This window comes from Protopterus annectens, chromosome 9.part0, assembly GCF_019279795.1.
Source record: "Protopterus annectens isolate FY-2018-M chromosome 9.part0, PAN1.0, whole genome shotgun sequence".
Classification (NCBI taxonomy): domain Eukaryota; kingdom Metazoa; phylum Chordata; order Ceratodontiformes; family Protopteridae; genus Protopterus; species Protopterus annectens.
In genome coordinates this window covers 1,170,314,823-1,170,329,777 of record NC_056743.1, presented here as the reverse complement: position 1 = coordinate 1,170,329,777, position 14,955 = coordinate 1,170,314,823, and the positions used below count along the sequence as shown (strand labels likewise).

At 43.3% G+C, this 14,955-nt stretch overlaps 1 protein-coding gene across 1 annotated transcript in view; it reads left to right on the top strand.

The window, feature by feature from the left end:
* The window catches only part of LOC122811903 (oxysterol binding protein), a 1,660,581-nt gene that overhangs the window by 996,299 nt on the left and 649,327 nt on the right, over positions 1–14,955 (top strand). The window contains exon 8 of the mRNA XM_044084058.1: positions 11,038–11,283. Within this exon, the coding sequence (XP_043939993.1) occupies positions 11,038–11,283 (246 nt within the window). The remainder of the gene's footprint in view (positions 1–11,037; positions 11,284–14,955) is intronic.

Below are 14,955 nucleotides of genomic sequence, written 5' to 3'. Positions count from 1 at the left end.
GTCTGGGCCGTATTTTCCACAGGCCCGGGGGCTTTGAAGGATTTCGCCTCGGTTTTGAGGCATGTGAAATTTGCTTTAGAGAAGTTTTTCACTGTGGTTTTCTGGACAGGGGGTGGGGTCGGGATGTGAACATCCAGTGAGATTAGTTTATGGTCTGATCTTACCAGTGAGGGATACACTTCTGGTCTGGAGCATAGTGTCCCCATGTTGGTGATCAGGTCCAGTATGTTTTCCCCTCTTGTGGGAGTGGTAACAAGTTGTTCCATAGCATTTGAGTTTATAAATTCTAGGAACCTTTGGGCTAGGGTGTTGGAGCTAGAGTAATGCTCCCAGTCTATGTTTGGGTAGTTGAAGTCGCCCAATATAATGGTGTTTGGAGAGACCTTCATATTTTCCAGTATTCTCAGGAAGGCCGAGTGGGGTTCCTGTGTTTGGGAGGGTGGTCTGTAGCAGGCAATAAACTGGAAGGCAGTTTTACCCACAGTTAGTTGCACATGGATAGTCTCTGATGCTTCGTGCTGTGCCACCAACTTGGAGGTGTTTTTATCTTTGACGAATATTGATACTCCCCCTCTTTTTGTGGTTCGGTCCAAGTTTTGGGGCCGAAAAGCATGGTATGAGGTATAACGTGGTAGTGCTGGGGTGCTGTCGGGAGCCTTGAACCAGGTTTCTGTTACTGCACAGATATCGATGCTCTCCATGCTAAGGAGAGTTTTGAGTGCGTGCATCTTGAGGTTTAGACTTCGGGCGTTGAGTAGCATTACTCTTAGTTTCTTATCCCTTGTGATACCTATGGAGGTGGGTTTGTCTTTTGAGCCTTGCCTAAAAAGGCACTATGGGGGTAGCAAGAGCCTTTGCCAATATCCGAAAGCCCAGGGGTGACAGGTGCAAGCCGTCCCTAGCGAAGCATCGTGGCTTGTCGAGCATGCCATCCCAGGCTGACAGGCATTGGATCCCCTTTGAATGACACCAACACTTAAGCCAACTGTTGAAATTGATCATCTTGTCTTCATATTGTGGCATCATTCTTGGTGAGGGTAAGATGCTACTCGAGGTCAGGGTCATACCGGCCTGGGCTACATGCTCAGAGAGCTCCTCTATGTCTCTTTTCATGTAGTCCAGGGAGGTACGTCTCAGGTCATTCACACCAGCATGGACAATGACTGAGTCATATTTGTACTTGCCTTGGAGTGACCTCAGTGCTTGTGTTATGTGGCGGATCCTAGCGCCCGACAGGCAGCTCACCGTGACCTTCTCCTTGTTCAGCCTGGTGAGCGGGACGTCAGTGTGCCTGACGATAGAGTCACCTATTACAAGTGTATCAGGTGTGTTGTTTAGCCTTAAGGGCTGTGACTGTTCGGCACACTGGCTTTGTGAGCTATGTGTTGCACGTGTTTTGTTTTGGGGTAGCGGTTGCTTGGGTGTCTGCTTTGGAGGTCTCTGCTGCTTAGGCAGATTTTTATTTAGCTCAAACAAAAAAGAACACTATCAGGGTAAGGTATCAACTCCCAAAGCAAAGCACAAATTCAAAACAAAAAGGGGTTGATACCCCACAACAATCGAAGAAAACCAGATGAATAAAAGTAGAAACAAATCCTTTATTCGAATAAGTAAGCGTTTTCACATTGCTTGGAACGCTTCATCAGACTTTAACAAAACATGGAAAAATGAATCGGCTTATATATAAGTAAAACACCAATGAAACTCACATTAATATGTCACATGTAAGTTACAAAAAAATACATCATTTCCTTTACATCAAATATTTTAAAAATAAAAAAATATATATATTTCCTATAAAATCTATTACTAAACTTTATGATAATGCATAATAAAAGCAGACATATATACAAAAATGTTAGAATATGTATTTAATAAAACATATTGCTGCCATTTAATGTTTCAAAGGCTTATCTAATAGGAATGGTTTTAATGAAAATTTGTCATTAAGACCATGACCTTTACTTGCAGCTAATTTAATTATCCACCTAGCTTCAGCTTTTTCTGTCTTATTGCCAAGCCTCTCTGTCAACTGTCCTATAACTAAAAATCTAAAGGCATGTGTAGTGTCATTGTGTAATGTGTGCCTGGCCAGGGCATTCCCTTCATTTTCCCTATGGGTAGCAAACAGATGCTCCCTTATCCTTTCTCTTAAAGTCCTATTGGTCTTCCCTATATAGAAGCAATGACATTTTATGCAGGAGGCTAAATAAATCACATTTCTTGATTTACAATCAGCATATTCATTGAATTCATATTTGACACCAGTATCTGGATGTATAAAAACATTAGAATTCTTTATATAGTTACACTGGTTGCACTAGCAACATGCATAGGTACCCTTCCTTTGAGAGGAGATCTTATTCCTAGGCACTCTTTCATAACGAAGCATACGTTTTAGAGATTTAGTATTCTTATAGCTAAAGGATGTTTTTTCACCAACTAAGTCTTTTATACCATCGTCTAACTGCAGAATATTCCAGTGTCTCTTAATAATGTTGACAATAGAAGTATTATTATTGGTGAATGGAATCACTAGCCTCCTCTTATCATTTCTCCTCACTGTAGGTCTCCCATCTACATTGCCATGCTTTTTAATGAAAGGCCGTCCTAGATGTTCACGTTCTAAAGTATCTAATGAATGCATATCACTATTGCAATAACCTCTGTGTCTAAAATCACTTTCTATAGTTTATATGGTAATATCCTTGAGACAGAAGTATTTAGAAAGTCATGTAGGAAGAATGCCATTCTTCATAGAAGCAGTATGCATCCTCCCCATATACATAAAAATATTGTGAGCAATCAAGTGAAACGTTTCTCTAACATTACTAGCAATGACTTGGTTTTCTCTGAAGCACCAAAAACTATAGAAAGTGATTTTAGACACAGAGGTTATTGCAATAGTGATATGCATTCATTAGATACTTTAGAACGTGAACATCTAGGACGGCCTTACGGCCTTTCATTAAAAAGCATGGCAATGTAGATGGGAGACCTACAGTGAGGAGAAATGATAAGAGGAGGCTAGTGATTCCATTCACCAATAATAATACTTCTATTGTCAACATTATTAAGAGACACTGGAATATTCTGCAGTTAGACAAGGGTATAAAAGACTTAGTTGGTGAAAAACCATCCTTTAGCTATAAGAATACTAAATCTCTAAAATGTATGCTTTGTTATGAAAGAGTGCCAAGGAATAAGATCTCCACTCAAAGGAAGGGTACCTATGCATGTCGCTCATGCAACCAGTGTATCTATATAAAGAATTCTAATGTTTTTATACATCCAGATACTGTTGTCAAATATGAATTCAATGAATATGCTGATTGTAAATCAAGAAATGTGATTTATTTAGCCTCCTGCATAAAATGTCATTGCTTCTCTATAGGGAAGACCAGTAGGACTTTAAGAGAAAGGATAAGGGAGCATCTGTATGCTATCCATAGGGAAAATGAAGGGAATGCCCTGGCCAGGCACACATTACACAATGACACTACACATGCCTTTAGATTTTTAGTTATAGGACAGTTGATAGAGTCAGAGAGGCTTGGCAATATTGGCAATAAGACAGAAAAAGCTGAAGCTAGGTGGATAATTAAATTAGCTGCAAGTAGAGGTCATGGTCTTAATGACAAATTTTCATTAAAACCATTCCTATTAGATAAGCCTTTGAAACATTAAATGGCAGCAATATGTTTTATTAAATACATATTCTAACATTTTTGTATATATGTCTGCTTTTATTATGCATTATCATAAAGTTTAGTAGTAGATTTTATAGGAAATATATATATTTTTTATATTTTTTTATTTTTAAAATATTTGATGTAAAGGAAATGATGTATTTTTTGTAACTTACATGTGACATATTAATGTGAGTTTCATTGGTGTTTTACTTATATATAAGCTGATTCATTTTTCCATGTTTTGTTAAAGTCTGATGAAGCGTTTCAAGCAACGTGAAAGCGCTTACTTATTTGAATAAAGGATTTGTTTCTACTTTTATCCATCTGGTTTTCTTCGATTGTTGTGGAGTATCAACCTCTTTTTGTTTTGAGATTTTTATTTAGAGCCTCCGAGTATGTTTGCAGTCCTGGTTACCCTCCCTCCAGCCCCCTTCTTTCTTTTGGCTATCCCTCTACTCTCACTTACTATGCTCCATTAGCTTTTTGGTGTATTTGCTTTATTGTTGGAGGTATATCCTTGTATTTATAGATTTAATTGCTTCCCATTAGGGGGGCACCTGACATCTGGGGCAAGAAAAACTGATGTAATGACGTTGGCTGCATGCTTTATACCCCTGACGACTGATGTCATGGAAGAAGGGACAGCAACCGACGCAGGGCCCAAGACTTTTTTAATCAGGCCGACTGAGGGCTACTGCACACAGATAACCCAAATGTAATGACTGCAACAGTGAATGCAGTCGAACATCTACATTTATGGTAAGTGTACACAACTGTACTTTTCTTGCTCTTAGGTCACCACTGAAAAAGAAATGTGTCCATTCCAGTAGGCTTAACCAGTTAACAAGTATGTTTTTGAAGCACTGTGAAGTTTATGCAAATGTATTACGATGTGAACTGAAGAAGTTGAATTGTACAATAATGCCTGAGAAGGAGTGAAAATGTTAAGTCATGCTTTATTTATATGTTGGAAGTGCAGGGATCATTTTGATAGAGAACAAATGAACTCTGAGATGTGAAAATGTTGTGGTTTGGGTGTGGTTAACATTTAATGTTAAGTTGTCAATCTCGCCTTCATTCTTGCTGGATGGGGTTCGGAGCCGATCCTCGGCTCCGACTTGGCCACTCTAAAAGCTCGAGAGCTAGTTCCACCGGCTCGAGGCTCCCCTATATCCCACAATGCTAGGCGGTAAATCCTCAGATCTCGTTTGCCGCTACAGCGATCGAGGTGTGTTCCTACCGGCTCAGGTTAGTTTTTGGTAAAGAACTAGTTTCTTAGCCTTTTTTCCCCTGTTAAAGTTAGTTTTTTTATATATATAGTTAGTTTGAAAATAGTCTACCCCATTCCCGTTAACTTTCCACCCCTTTTTTCCACAAATCTCTAGAATGTTTCCCTCTGGCCCTAGGCCCAGTCCCTCCCTTCCTAGTGAGTGACTGCGTTTTGTAGGGATTTTTATTTCTAGTTACTATAATTTATTTTAAATTAATTTTAAATTACTCCTCAGTGTAATCGGTGTGTGTGTGTGCTTGTGTGATTACACTTTTCCCTTAGATATGTCTAAGGAATCAAAGGTCTCAGGCTTTAAGAAGTGTGACTCGTGCTGTCAGAAGATGTCTCTGACAGACGGTCACACTTCTTGTGTGTACTGCCTTGGACCTTTGCACCTGCAGGACTCATGTGCTGTTTGCCATGGCTTCAGCCCTAGAGTCCTGCAGGAGCAAAAAAATAAACTTATTTTAAGGGGCTTACTTAAGCCTGAGGGTCCCTCGACTCAGTCATCGGGGAAACCCTCTAAGTCTTCCAGACCTTCGGCTCCAGCATCTGAGCCGTCTTCTGGAGGCCCTAAAGCTATTTGAACATCGGCTCCGGCCGGAGCCGATGAATCTCGAATACAAGCCCCTACGGTGTCTTCGGCTCCGGCCGGAGCCGAGGAAGACATTACTCTGTCGGCTCCGATTATTTTATCGGAACCGACATCTAGAAAAAGGTCCCAATCTCCATCTATTGGCTCCGTTCATTCGGCTCCAGCATCACCCTTGCTGTCTGAACGGAGCCATAGATCCCACTCTTCTAGGTCTTCCAGGTTATCGGACCATGACCTTCAGAGAGTAGTGAGTCGACTTCTTAAGTCCGAGGCATTAGCCCAGATGCTTCAAAGTCCGACTCAACAGTCGAGACCTACTCCTATCACTCAAATTCCTCCTCTGATTCTTTTGAGTTCGGAGCCGGGGAGGCTCGGACCCGAGACTGTGGTCGTGTCGGAACCGATACCTTTGTCTTCGGTTCCGTCGTCGGCTCCGATGTCTTCCTTGGAAGAATCTCGGCGTCGGACTTCCTTTGTCGGCTCCGAGGGGGCGAGTGGCATCGGACCCTTGTCCGACCCCGCTCTCCCTCTCGGTGCTTCGGCGCTGGTGAGTTCGGCTCCGACATTGGCCTGACAGGGGTGCCTTCGAGGTCATGAGGAGCGTGTTGGAACCAGGTTCAACTCCACAGTCGGTTCTTTCTGCCCCTCCCCCTGTGGTGCCTCCGGTGATTTCTACTCGCTCTCTCATCCCCGACCATAGAGAGCCAGCTCTTCAAGTTTCCCCTGTGGGGATCTCCTCCTCTTCCGAGGCCTCTCCTGACCATGTAGGAGAGCTCCCTAGGAAGAGGCAGTGCAAGAGGAAGCACATTGACTCCCCTGAGTCTGTCACCTCTGACACTGATTTAGAGGTTTCTGAAGGTTCCCCTCGTTCCCCCTCTGAAGATGTCTCCTTTGTAGACATCCTTGAAATCTTAAAACAGAGGGGGAATTGGCCATCCCTGAACACTTCAGAGGATGAATCAGTGTATCTTGAGGCGTTTGGCTCTCGCCCTTCCACCTCCTGGGTGTCCCCTCCCTTTGACCCCCTTATGCAAATGGTTACAAAGAAGGCTTGGGCGGCTCCTGACTCAGTGGAACCCACCCCCAGGAGACCATCAAAGTTCATCACGGCCCCCAAGGATAAAGATTTTCTGACCAAAGGTGTCTCTGTTGATGCTATGGTGGTGGCTGCGGCTACCAAGAAGGAGTTAGCTGATCCTTCGGTGCCTGTTCATCGATGGACAGGTACGGGAAGCGGATGTTCTCGTCAGCGACCTTTACTATGAGATCGCTGAATTACCTGTGTCATTTTACTCGTCTTCAGAGGGATTTACTCAAAGAAGCGAGTGAAATGTTGAAGGACCCAACAGCTGCGGGTTTTCAGGATAGGATGAACTCTCAGCTGGCTACCCTTAATTTGATAACCAACTCTTCCATGCGCCTCCTTTCATATGCGGCGGATGGAGCAAGTAGAGCGGCAGGTACAGGTGTAGCCTTGCGTAGGCACGCCTGGATGCGGCTTTGTAACTTTGCGGACCCTTTTAATGCGTCCTTCACTAATTCCCCCTTTGATGGATCATCCCTTTTTGGTCCTCAAGTGAAGGAAACCCTGACTAGGTGCGAGACTGATGGCAAGACTCTTTCTGCCATCGGAGTCCGTTTTTCTACTCCTTCTAGACCTTACCCCAAAGGTCAGAAGGGGGGAAAGATGTGGTTCCGCAAACAATCTCAAGGAGACTTGCCTGACGCACAGAGTCGTTTCCCCTCTAGAGGCAGAGGGGGGAACAACAATGGTAGACACCGTTGCAGGGGCAGAGGGGGCCTGCAGAATCAGGGCAGTCGAGAATCCTTTTCCGACAAGCCCTTTCAGCATCCCTGAGGTGTTGCCCGACTGCCCACCTTCGGAGGTAGTCGGGGAAAAGTTGTCACTGTACCCAAAAGCCTGGCTATCCCTAACTCAAGACAAGTGGGTACAGTCTATCATTTCCGAAGGCTACAGAATCCCTTTCCTTTTCATTCCGAAGCAGTCCAGAAAATCCCTTCCAGACGTTCCACCCAGTTAAAGGGAGCAAGCAGCATTAGAAATTTCAAAGCTGCTCGCAAAAAGAGCCATTCAACCAGTTCCAGCAGACCAAGTAGGATCCGGAATCTACTCCAAATTCTTTTTGGTTCCAAAGAAAACAGGGGACTGGAGACCCATTTTGGATCTCAGCAACTTGAACAAGTTTGTCAAGAAAACAAAGTTCCGGATGGTCACGCTGCAGTCCATTCTTCCCCTTTTGGGGCGGGACAACTGGATGTGCTCCATAGATCTCCAGGATGCGTACTATCACATCAAGATGAGTCGACGCTCCAGGAGATTTCTCCGCTTCAGGCTGGGAACCAGTCATTTTCAATTCAGAGCCCTGCCCTTTGGTCTCACTACAGCCCCCCGAGTGTTTACCAAATGTATGGCAGTGGTAGCCTCTCACCTGAGACTACAAGGATTCCAGGTGTTTCCTTATTTAGACGACTGGCTCCTTACAGCCCCCACCAAGCATCTTTTACTTCTCGCCAGAGACTACACTTTTCACACATGTCAGGCACTAGGCATATCAATAAACTACGAAAAGTCTGTCTTGTCGCCTTGTCGTGTTATTACCTTCATAGGCGCAAATCTTGACACAGTCAAGATGTCAGCCAGACTCACAGAGCAGAGGATAGCAGACATACACAAACAGGTCTTTCTTGTCTTGCAGAGCAACAAAGTCAAAGCCAGACTGATCCTGAAAGTCTTGGGGATTATGGCGGCCATCCCTCTCCTACCATTAGCTCGCTTCCATATGAGAATTTTACAATGGATGCTCTTCACACAATGGTCTTACCAAAGTCTCCCAATGTCCCATCCTATTCGGATAACTCAGTCATGCAAGAATCATCTCTATTGGTGGATCACATCTCCTCAGCTCCTCCTAGGGAGACCTTTCGTCCCTCCCCCTCCGGTTGCTACAGTGACAACGGACGCCTCCCTGATCGGGTGGGGGGGGGGGCATTTCCAGAGCAGGACAGTCCAGGGCATGTGGCAACCATTCGAGTGCCACTTGCACATAAACGTCCTAGAGATGAGTGCAGTGCTTCTAGCGTTGCAAGCCCTACAAGATTCTCTTCCCAAGGGAACTATAGCAATTCAAACAGACAACATGTCTGTAGTGTGGTACGTCAACAAACAAGGCGGAACCAGATCTTACCCCCTATGTCGAGAGACACTCAGACTGTGGCAATGGGCGATATCTTCTCAGCGATTTCTGTTAGCAACGCACATCCCCGGGAAGTCCAATGTGATTGCAGACAAATTGAGCAGAGCTATTCTCATGCCTCACGAGTGGTCTCTGAACAATTCGGTGTTGGAGAAAGTTTTTCGAAAGTGGGGCAGGCCTTGCTGCGACCTTTTTGCTACTCTCCAAAACAGCAAGTGCAACGATTTTTTCACCCTCTTTCCCCAACCAGGCCACACCAGCAGAGATGCTCTAGTGCACGTTTGGCCCCGGGGACTTCTGTATGCCTTTCCTCCCTTCCCACTGATATCCCAGCTGATACAGAAAGCCATCGCTCAGGAAGCTTCCATGATCCTCATTGCCCCTTACTGGCCTCGACAGGTCTGGTTCCCTTTTCTCCACCGTTATCTGTTGGAACAACCTTGGCATCTGGACCCAGTTCCAGACCTCTTGACCCATCAGTCGGGTCAGTTGCACCACTCCCTTCCCTCTCTGAACCTCACAGCGTGGTTCCTCCTATTCCGACTTTAGCCAGGCTTCCTTTGATATCTCACTCAGTTAGAGATATCTTGATAGCTTCTCATAAATCTTCCACTCGGAAGATTTATCTTAGCAAGTGGAAACGTTTTTCCTATTGGGCGCAGTCAAAGAATATAGATCCTTTCACTGCTTCTATTCAAACAGTCCTAGACTTTCTAGCCAAACTTTTCCACTCAGGTTCGTCCCCATCTACCATTAGAGTTCAATTGGCAGCAATATCGAACTTTCATGTTGGAGTCTCAGAGTCCTCCATTATGTCTCTCAAACTCTGCAAGGCCTTTTTAAAGGGAGTTTTCTCCTCAAACCACCCATCAGAGATCCTCCTCCTCAATGGGATCTCAACTTGGTTCTGACATCCTTAATTCTTCCCCCCTTTGAACCTGCGGCTTCATGTTCTATAAAGTTACTTTCTTGGAAGACACTCTTTTTAGTAGCTATCACCTCAGCTAGAAGAGTCTCCGAACTCCATGCTCTGTGTAGTCGACCTTCTTATGTGGTATTTCATAACGACAGGGTGTCCTTGCGTACTAACCCGTCTTTTTTGCCCAAAGTAGCTTCATTGGCAAATTTGAATCAAACCATTGAGCTTCCTGTTTTCTTCCCAAATTATTCTAATAGGTCAGAACAAAAGTTACACTGTTTAGATATTCACCACCAACTTAGGTACTATTTAGACAGGACCAAACAATTCAGGAAATCTGACCAACTGTTTGTTTCTTATGCAGAAGGTAGAATGGGCCTTCCAGTTTCTAAAGTCTCTCTCTAGATGGCTTACTTCGTTGATTACCCTAGTGTATGAGATAAGACATCAACGGTTGCCATCCAAACCCAGGGCTCATTCAACTATAGCTTTAGCCACTTCTATAGATTTCCAAGATAGGCTGCCTATTGATTCAATTTGTTCTGCAGCTACTTGGGCTTCTCCCCATACCTTCATTTCTCATTATAAGTTGGACTTGGCCTCTAGAGACCGAGCCAACTTTGGTTCCACTGTACTCAAGAGTCTGTTCCGATAGGCCACCCGGGACAAGGTGCTAGGGACGTGGTCCCATCCAGCAAGAATGAAGGCGAGATTGACAACTTAACATTTAGAAGTTATGTACCTACCATAACGTTCCATGTTAGTTGTCTTCTTCTCGCCTTCTTTCTTGCGTCCCACCCTCCTTCCCCCTAGCCAGGACAGACCTAGAGGAGTTTTCTTGGTTCCTTATGGAATTTTATTGCTGGCCTTAGCTTTCAAACGAGATCTGAGGAGTTACCGCCTAGCATTGTGGGATATAGGGGAGCCTCGAGCTGGTGGAACTAGCTCTCGAGCTTTTAGAGTGGCCGAGTCGGCTCCGAACCCCATCCAGCAAGAAAGAAGGCGAGAAGAAGACAACTAACATGGAACGTTATGGTAGGTACATAACTTCTAATTTTTTTTCCATATTGCAAAAAAAATTTGTCTTCATGTTCTGTCTGTGAAGGAGGATTAATTACCAATACCATGCATTACTTTTATGTAACCGTATTGGGAGAGTAATGTACTGTAAGATTCATAAATGTTTTGTTTTGGATGTAACTAGTCCAGAAGTTATTTTTTTCAGATTAAAATTAAATTATTAATTGTCCTTATATTCTTTCCACATAGTAGTGGTGATTGATTTATGCAGTTTATAATCTTTGTTGTGAGAGGGCATATTCTGATTTTTTTTCCTTGTTTGGCAGGTAAACTTCAATGAACCCTTGTCAATGCTTCAGCGCCTTACAGAAGATCTGGAATATCACGATCTATTAGACCGAGCTGCCAAATGTGAGAATTCCTTCGAGCAGATGTGCTTTGTAGCAGCATTTACTGTCTCATCGTACTCTACCACTGTGTTCAGAACTGGAAAACCTTTTAATCCACTTCTTGGAGAAACCTTTGAATTGGACCGGCGGGATGAGGATGGCTATTGGTCACTCTGTGAGCAGGTTAGGAGACCAACATTAGATTTTTATCTAATTGGGAGTAGTGGTTTATAGTTAGTTCAGTGTTGCTGTGCCTGAACTGAGAAGGAGGTATTGATGCTGTTGAAGGAGGCTATTATGCTGATTCTTAGCTAATGATAAGAGTTCACACAGGATCTGTTTGGGGAGCAAATTAGAGCGTTTGACTTCAAGTCTGTTAGGTGCAGCACTGGTTTGTGTCATCTGGTCACTGGAGTTAATGGATTTTTCAGTAAGCTAAAGTCTGTCAGTGATATGTGGTTATTCATTAGTTACGTTATTATCAAGGTAGAAAAGGGTCAGTTTGTAGTCTAAGATATTACAGTGGTTTTAAGTGATGTGGTTCATGAATTGGAAGGGAATGTTTATTACCTTGCTAATATATTGCATTTAGGTCGTATTGAACACTTTTGAGGAGGTAGTGAACTGTATTGCAATACTAGAACAAAAGTGTTGGTCTCTGGCATGGAAATATAGTGCATCTTCCCCAGTGGTAATCCATGGTCCGCAGAAGGCCATCCTTGATATGGAATGGGATAGATTGGCATAATGACCTGCTTTCCCATTTTAGAGGGTGTGAATGGTCATAATAGGACTTGAGACTCTTGACAGTCTTGTAGACTCTGAAAAAAATATGTTGGTGTTAGAGGTCTACTTTGTACTATGAATGATATTGCACAAATAAATCCTTATTTTGGTCATCATAATCCACTCCCCTTTTTCCCATTTATACATGTCTTTAGGGTGTCTTGTCAAGTGTTGCCACTTATTTCAGTTGAGCCACACTCCTACCATCTTTTACAATTATATATGAGATTGGGATGCATGACTAGGCTTAAAAAAGCCCTTGTGGTTGTTAGCCTAGTAAACATCTATGAACCTATCATTTGTTTTCTCTCATACAGTTCATCCATCTCTTGGCCTGGTGTCCTTGTGTCATCTTGTCTTTTTCCTGTTTGCCTCAGTTCTTCTGTACCAAATCATCCTTGTCTTTCTTGCACATGTGAACAAACCACTGTAATCAGCTCTCCTTGACCTTGTCTGCAACTGGGACTACTTTGGTTTCTGCTCTGTTCTCATATCTGTGTCTCCCACACAATGTGCATCTCTCTGCCCATCTGAGGCACTTCTTCTCCGTCACCTCAAGTTTCCTCAACTGCCATGCTTTGTCTGCCCCTTCTGTAACACAATACCCACGACAATTTCTTCTGGCTTTTTGCAGTATCTCCTGTAATTCTAGCATTAACTTACTCATTTGGGTTCCCCTTCTCATCAGCCAGACCTCGGTCCTTTAGATGGGATGTTAAACAGAGTTTCCATCTGCCTGAGATTGTGGTAGTTAAAGTAGATGTAAAAAAAATCTCATGGCACTTACTGAAAAAGATTCCTCCAGTGCTCTTGCATATTTCACCTGGATATTATTAGTATCACTTCTGCTCTCCCATATGACTTCAGTTCTGCATTCTAGTCCCTTATTATTTGCTGATTGTAGTGCCCCATGGTCTGCATTCAGTAGTTTTTGTTAACTGTTCCCTTCAGCCTGTTTGCCAGTGTTGGCCATCACTAGAAGTTGAAACCTGATTCACACCACTATCGCTGGGAATTCCCTCAGAGTCCGAACACTGTTCATACTTGCATCATTTGGTCCTTGCTTTTAGCCTGCACTAATTTTGTCAGGATTTCATAGACTTTGAACCATTGCAGGACTGACTAATTCAGCTTTCTTGGCATCTTGTCAAATGCTTTCTCCAAGTCTAGGAATGCCAAATTAGACCCTTTACTCATCACCAAATTCTTCTGCAGTGATTATCTCAACTACAAACATCAGGTCAGTTGTAATGCATCCTTATCTGAACTGCTCATAGCCCACCTTACTTTCTCCTGTTATACTTGCTCATTTAATAATCACCCTAATTTTTCATGCAGTGTTATAGGAGTTTGATACCACTTCAGTCTCCTCAGTCATGCATGACCCCTTTGTTTTTGTACACTGGCAGTAGAAAGCTTATTCTACAGTGATCTGGGATGTGGTTTTCTCTCTATAATGTGGTGAGTATCCTCAGGAGTCATTTGTGTCTTAACTCGTTCATTCAGAAAATGCTGCCTGCTTACTTCCACCATAGGAACAACAGTGCAGCCAGAGCTCATTTTCAGATAATCCATTTGTAATATCATACAGAAAACAAATGTTCATAACTCTTTAACTATAAGAGCTAGACTAAAAATGTAAACGCAAAAGTTGTTCAGCAGACACTGACCTTTCCAACAGTGTAAATGTTGATAGTGTGCATCTAAGTCAGTATTAAATATTTGCCAAGGAATGCTGACATTGTGCATATTTTTTTACCTTTTTGGGAAAACAAAGCACAATGTCTTGGTCAATGTAGCATGTAGACCAATACAATGTGTATTTAATATGTTTGTCTGAATGTCAGCTTTAAAGTGATACCTTAACCATTTCTGTGTAATGCTCCTTTACGGAGATATTCACAGAAATATGATTAATATTATATTTCTCATAATCGAAAAATAACGCACATCATCTCATCACCTGTAACAGACAGTGTACAAGTTGTGTGGCTCAAGGTCAGCTTCAAATTGATGCATCATTTGTGTTATCACCATACTCCCTTGCAAAGATATGGGCATAATAAAAAGTATTGGAAATGTATAATTTTCATAATCCTACAAGACTAAACAAACTGATATCTGTACGTGTGTACAGCATACAGACACAGATGTTCTTCGTATTTCACTGTTGCAGTCATCACATTCGAGTTATCTGCCTGCGGTAGCCCTCAGTCGGCTTGATTATCAAAGTCTTGGATCCTGCGTTGGTTGTAGTCTCATCTTCCATGACGTCAGGTAGTCAGGGGTATAAAGCATGCAGCTGACGCCATTACATCCGTCTTTCTTGCCGTGCGGTGCCTGAAGCAGAAGCAGTTCGCAAGTGCCCGTCGGCCGACTCCTGAAATTTTCGTTTTCGAGTTTCAGAACCGAACTCCTCAACTAAAGCTAAGTACCCCATTGGGGAAACTTTCTTGCCTAAAACAATGTCAGTGAAAGTCAGTAATTCTATTTCTTGTGGAAAGCAAATGCCTCACAAAGATTTTCATTCGTACTGTATTCCTTGCCTGGGCCCTGACCATAACGTATCTCGCTGTCGGTTTTGTGTCTTATTTAAGCAACGAACTATTAGTCGTCGGTATGTTTACGCTTCTAAATGTTTTGGTACTGTGTTCAATTTTCCAGATACATCTTCGGTAAGCCATCTGACTACCGACATTCCGAAAAAACGCAAAAATAAAGACAGAGACAGGCCGCCTAGGTCCAAAGCTGCCAACGATGCTTCTCCTAAGCCAGTCGCCAATTCGCCGGTACTCAGTGAGGCACTTTCACAGCCCCTGATACCTGCTACTTCAGATTCGCAGGCCTCTACTGAGACCCATTCGGAGTCTGGTATGCCGCAAGATGCTTCAACTGTGGAACCTGTGGATGTCTCTACCTTGGATGGGTCCGGAGCCGCTGTGTAGGCACCGGCTTCTGAGGGTGTATTCAGGCCTACTGAATTGCATGTTAAACCGACACCATCTTCTTCTTCAAGGCCTAAAACTTGAACTATGCCTAGAAAACTGATGCCCAGACAGGATGGTCAGG